Source organism: Gymnodraco acuticeps, unplaced genomic scaffold (genome assembly GCF_902827175.1).
Source record: "Gymnodraco acuticeps unplaced genomic scaffold, fGymAcu1.1, whole genome shotgun sequence".
Classification (NCBI taxonomy): domain Eukaryota; kingdom Metazoa; phylum Chordata; class Actinopteri; order Perciformes; family Bathydraconidae; genus Gymnodraco; species Gymnodraco acuticeps.
In genome coordinates this window covers 674,329-680,840 of record NW_022989764.1, presented here as the reverse complement: position 1 = coordinate 680,840, position 6,512 = coordinate 674,329, and the positions used below count along the sequence as shown (strand labels likewise).

Genomic DNA, 6,512 nt, shown 5'->3' with positions numbered 1-6,512 from the left:
TCTCTCTCTCCACAAAGACGTAAAACTGATGGGAGACACGTGGTTTATGTTTTGTTTACTTGGTGGGTAGGTCCTTAGTGATTTCTCGATGTCCATTGGTCATTTCAGACCATGATGGCTGCCGGCCGAGATTTCCTTGACGGACACACGAATCCACCAATCCCACACAGTAAAGTCAAGCTGCTTTGAGCGGCCATATTGGCTGCTGTGCCCTGGTTACAGTCTCACAGGAGATACCACTGGAAAGCTACTCTTCCAGCGATTCCGTGGATATCTGAATAATATTTATACTCCTTATAATCGAAAATATATGATTAATTACGTAAAATTATGCGCACCTGGACTCCAGAGGGATACACGCAATATAGTAATCGTAATTTATGCTTCTGTGAGTTTCATTTCCCCTTCATCCATGGGTGTAGCACATGTCCTGTTTAAGTTTAAGCAGTGTGGCTCAATAAAAGACTCACATTAATAACTAGAGAATGCAATTCCTGAAGAAATTGCTAGTGGGAATGCTTTATGCTGAAAAGCTGACGCTAAACTGCTATGCTGAAATGTAATGTGTAAGAAGAAAGTGAAGAATTTAGATTGAAATGATACATGAACACTGGGGGCTTGAATGTGTGATGAGAGAATAAAAGAAAGTAAAAAGGCTTGGAAAAGCAGCAGAATATTTTAACTGCAAACTTTTGGAACTAACTTGATGGCAAATGATCTGTCACCATGGCAACGGTATTTGATGGCACCCCATAATACACTTAGATGTGTTGATGGCTGCATCGTTACCAAACCTGTGAAGTTTTGGGCCGTTTGGAGAATGTTCACTGAAGTTATGAGAAAACCGTGTTTCATGGTGAGCATTGTGTTCCCAAGGCAACGGCATTTGAAGAAATCTCAAATAGATGTCTTCACAGCTGGATTGTTAGCACACATGTGAAGTTTGAGCACTTTTTGAACATTTTCATAGGAGTTATACATTACATTAGGAGGTTACATTACTCTCTCTCTCTTCTCTTGATCACCCTCTCACTCTTCTATCACCCTCTCTCTCTTCTCTTGATCACCCTCTCTCTCTTCTCTTGCTCGCCCTCTCTCTTCTCTTGATTGCCCTCTCTTCTCTTGATCACCCTCTCACTCTTCTATCACCCTCTCTCTTCTCTTGATCTCGCTCTCTCTCTTGATCGCCCTCTCTCTCTTCTCTTGACCACCCTCTCACTCTTCTATCACCCTCTCACTCTTCTCTTGATCACCCTCTCAATCTTCTATCACCCTCTCACTCTTCTCTTGATCGCCCTCTCTCTTCTCTTGATCGCCCTCTCACAGGAGAACACTTCACTGTAGGGTTTCTGTCATGTCTCCACTTTAGTTTGACTCTCTCTTCTCTTGATCGCCCTCTCTCTCTTCTCTTGCTCGCCCTCCCTCTCTTCTCTTGATTGCCCTCTCTCTTCTCTTGATCGCTCTCTCTCTTCTCTTGATCGCCCTCTCTTTCTTCTCTTGATCACCCTCTCACTCTTCTATCACCCTCTCTCTTCTCTTGATCGCCCTCTCTCTCTTCTCTTGATCATCGCCTCACTCTCTCTTCTCTTGATCACCCTCTCACTCTTCTCTTGATTGCCCTCTCTCTTCTCTTGATCGCCCTCTCTCCTCTTGATCGCCCTCTCTCTCTTCTCTTGATCGCCCTCTTGATCTTCCATGGAAATGCATCCGAGGGATGGAAACGGCATATGATGACACCCCATAATTGACGTAGAGCTGTTAAGGGCAGGACCATTAACCTTTATCTGAAGTCTGCTGCTCTGAGCATGTCAGTTGGAGTGATGACATCATCGTGTTCCATGACACAGGTGTTTATATTTGAGCTAACGAGGGTGTCCAGAGATCAAAGGTTTCCATTGTTCTGAATGAGAGATGAACCTCTTACATGTGAACGTTTTGTTGAAGAACCGAAACAGATATCGGTGAAATTTCAAAGCATGAAGCATGTCAAGGACCTTGAGTATCTGAAGTGTGCTTTTTGTATACTTTTGGGTCAATAATGTGGCCTTTTTGGCAGATTAACTAAAGGTGTGCGGCTGCTGCTGTGAGGAAATATCAGCCTGAAATGACAATGGGCTTTAATGGAGACATGTTGTCATTTCATGGCCTCAAGAGGCATTTTGTTTAATTATTTTTGCTAAATTATTTGTCATTTTTCAAGCTACGAGATGTTTTCCTATGTTTGTCATGAAAAATGATGTGTCAGGAATATAGGGTTTGGGAATTATGGCAGTTTTAAAACAAAATATGAAGGCACATTTCAAGATTTCCTACACTCTAGCTGTGACATCACACACTTTAATGTTAAAATCTGAAGAAGACCTCTGTACCAAGGTCTGAACAATGTTTAATATCTCTAAAAGTAAGAATCAGATTTAAAAGTTGTGTTAAACGAATCATGTCAGAAAGATGTGTAACATTTTAAAGTTGGAATGAGGTTTCTGAGTGAAAGTATGAAGGAAAAGTCTGAAGATTGTCTCCCTTGACTTCAATGGTTAAAAATGTGATGAATTATGGGATTTATCTCTGGAATTATGAAAATTATGAATGATAAAAGTAATAGCACTCGATTCCCGACGAGCTGAACGTTTTGATGTTTGAACAGAGTTTCTGCTATGTTCAATGCGGGAGGAGAAGACCGGCAAAATAACGGGCAGAATAAAATTAAAGAATTTTGTGCGTAGAAGAACAGATAGTTGGAATGCTGTTAACAACTATTTTCATTAGTCGGACGTCGGCCGTGACACGCCTTATTCGGCCATGCGTCGGCCACAGGCAGTCGGCCAAATAAATCACTCAGATCGCTTCCGCCTCTTGAGAGACTGTTGCTTGAGAATGTCTTCCACAAGCAACACTCCAATGGCTGATAGCTCCAGTACCCTACGAAACATGTTTTCGATGGACGAGAGGGAAAATGGAACGCACACGCTATTTGTTGTTTGTTTATATCACGCAGTCTGTTCTTCTTCTCTGTCTTCCGGTTGTTGCCTCTTTTGAATGATGAATACACACTACCACCGCCTGCTGGTAAGGAGAGTTATTGCCACTCACGCATGCGCAGTTCGTACGTGCTCGGCTGAAGTCTTTGCGGTGTGTTCCAGTGCGACACATGGCCGAGACGCAGGAGAACACGGCGATGCAACATTCGGCGTCGGCGAGTTCTCTGGTGACTGCTTGGTGTGTCAGGGCCTTTAATAGTGTGATCGGTGCTCTCTACAAAGGCCTACCCCTGGAACTACCTAAACTAGTTATAAATATGTTTATTCTTCACTGTCGGGTCACTCATTACTGGATCAGCGAGCTGCATGAGACAATACTGACAGGCTGTAAGGAGAGAGAGAGATAGAGAGAGAGAGAGAGAGAGAGAGAGAGGAAAAGAGAGCGCTTCCGCTAATTTCTCCCGTGTTATTATCCAAAGTTAATGTAAACTTGAATAATGTACTTCATTTGAATGTAATAATTATGTTGGTTGTTGTTTGCGGAAAAGCATCATGTGTTGAAAAATGTATCTGAACTTTTCGATCCGTTACGATTATAAACTGAAGCAATATACAAAAAATGAGCCCCATTAACTGAGTTTTAAACATCACTTTAACCAGTTAAGCCCCAAGCCTGTTTTTCAGGCTTCAGGCTCAAAAGTGACATTCCCAGAACAAATGACCATATCTTCACTTCTAAAAGGGGTAAATGAATCATCTTTTTTCTCAAAGCAATGATAAACCTGTGAGTTGGATGTGGAAAAGTCAGAATCAATATAGAATTTTTTTATTTTAAAGTAAATTCCGATTGAACATAGTAAAACATTTTTAATTATAGTGTCCGTCCAAAAAAAAAACATTACTTATAGTGAAAACCACCCTTGAATGATGGGATAGTAGGGCTCTCAGTCAATTACAAATATTTAATCGCGATTAATCGCATGATGTCCATAGTTAAAGGTGGGGTAGGTAATTTTGGAGAAACCAGCTCGAGTGCGCTATAATTTGAAAAATACACAACCGGAGAAAATCCGCCACTTCCTTACAGAGCCCCTCCTCCAACACACACGAAACGCGCACATGACCAATGAGGGCACGAGATAAGTTTGTGCACAGATGGAAGGATGACAGGCAGGTAGGCCATCTACACACACACACGTATTTGTTTAAATAATTAGTTATGACAATTGTTCTGATAAGCTGGTAAAGTTTACTGCATCTATCCTCAGTAGAGCCAGTGAATGAGGACCTGAATGCCTCTCAGCCGTCGAAGAAGAAGATCTCTATATGCAGCTGATCTCATGATGTGACTGAGTCCATACAATTACATGGAAGATAGCAAAACATTATGGTCACGACCACCTCATCAAAGGTTGCCATGACAACTCATGACAAACAGTGTGACATGGCCTCCCAGATGCCCCAAAAACAACAATATCACCATTCAGTCACATATAAAGCTTTCTCTGCTTGCCAAAAGATTCACCTACAGGTTTATTCAAATAGGTTGTAAGATAGTATTTCACTGGAAATGATCATAGAAAAAAATTATATATTTTTTTATTGTAGTAAACCTACTGTCGGCCTGTGATACTCAACCGTAAACATATCAGAGAAAAATATTGCAAAACAGCAGGAAAGATGATTTTGCTTTATTTTAAAACTAAATCATAAGCTGAATTTAACACCAGACACACTGCATTTGTTTTGTTTGTTGAATCACTCTCAGCCTTTGCCTTATTTTCCTCGTCATTTGCGATGTTGTTTTTAATATTACTTTGGTTTTAACTCTACCCGTGGATATTAATATTTCTTATTTATTTTTGTACTTTTTATTGAGTTGCCTGTTAGGAAAATGCTCACTGGTAGACAGTGATGGAGTGTCAATATCTAAAGTTTATATTGGAAAGAGGCTGTGAGACCAATCTAAATGCTGCTAATGATGAAAGAAAGATGTTGCCACTTTAACATTCCCTCAGCAGGAGATGTGTTTATCAGGAACTAGATTCAGGTCAGTCAGTGAAAAGGCAGCTCCTCTCTCTGATGCTGCTCTGCCAGTCTTTTACTCATTTTCTCCAGGCTATCATTATCGTGACAATTAGACTGAACAAGCAAACTGTAATTTTCTCCAGACTATTATCACAGAGACACTTCACTGAGCAAGAAGAGCATTTCTGCACTATTGGGGTGAAATGCATTAAATGTGTGAGGTGTCATCTCTGATATGTGATCAGCTTTTACGGAGTGGTTCTGCTCGGTTTGTGTGCCACAGTTACAGCATCTGTAACTCTGTGTTTGTGTTTCCAGAGGAAGTGGCAGAGCGGCTCAGAGGGAGGCTCTCCCCGATCTATCTGCAGTGTGAAATCATAGCTACAGAAGCATAATGCATGCATATTACCATGGTGACCTCATTTCTTAACAGACGTCAAGACTGATGATAAAGTTGCTTGAAGGATGATGTATTGTGATACAATTATAATGTTTTATATACACTCTACACCGTCTGTATATACACATATATAAAATATCCATTTATTCAGTAGACATCATTGGTTATGAGTTTGTGATGTGCAAAAAACTGTTGGTTGTCCGGTAGATCTCCACAGATGATTTAGGATTCAAACGTTTATATTAAAATATAAATATAAAAATAATATAATATGATTTATAGTGTGTAATAATGATCTTTAATTAAAAATAAATAAGAAAAAAAGTAGAAAATCCATTGCATTGTAAAAACATGCATGAATATCGTCCATGTGACCCTGAATGTAAATGCAATACACACTCTGTTTTAATACTAGACAAACATGGAGTTTCTATACAAAAATCACCGTGACAAAATTATAATGAATAATGATCGTTACACTACACAGTAAAACACACAAGATTAAAGTCTGGCCATTAATACCAGCTTTTCTATTAATTACAGTTTTTACCACAACCAATGTAACAACGCAGAGAGGTGGTGAAATTGTGAAATTCATCATGAGTAGAGAGACAGAAAAAAAGAATGACTCACCTCTCATAGGAGCTGTGACTCAAATATTTCCCACAAGTGGCTCAGATGGACTGGATGGAGCCTCGATGGAGCATCAGACCGGTGCATTCATCAAGGGAGAGAGAGACAGAGAGAGAGAGAGAGAGAGAGAGAGAATGAAAAAAAGAGAGACAGAATGAGAGACAGAATGAGAGAGGGAGAGAGAGAGAGAGGGAGGGAGAGAGGGAGAGAGAAATGGAGGGAGGGAGAGGAACTCCCTCCTCAGATCTGACAGTGTGGACACGACATGCAGCCACTGCCAGCTATTTTTAACCGCCCCCTCATATCGGCTGAGGGAAGCTGAAGCCAAAAGAGCGGAGCTTCTGTTTCTCCTGCTGAAAACACTGTGAGAAACTCCACCTTAAAAATGTAGCTATAACATGCAAAATTGTGCATACATTCTAAACTGCATACCCTGCGGTGAACAATAGAATGGGCAGCAAGATAACAGATAT

At 40.6% G+C, this 6,512-nt stretch overlaps 1 protein-coding gene across 2 annotated transcripts in view; it reads right to left on the bottom strand.

Annotated features, from left to right (window-relative positions):
• Positions 1 to 6,298, bottom strand: part of LOC117545998 (melanocortin receptor 5-like) — a 49,894-nt gene extending 43,596 nt beyond the window's left edge. For both annotated transcript variants that reach the window (XM_034216064.1, XM_034216075.1), the window contains exon 1: positions 6,040 to 6,298. In XM_034216064.1, coding sequence (XP_034071955.1) covers positions 6,040 to 6,046 — 7 coding nt within the window. In that variant the 5' untranslated portion in view covers positions 6,047 to 6,298. The remainder of the gene's footprint in view (positions 1 to 6,039) is intronic.
• Between the last annotated feature and the right edge of the window lie 214 nt (positions 6,299 to 6,512).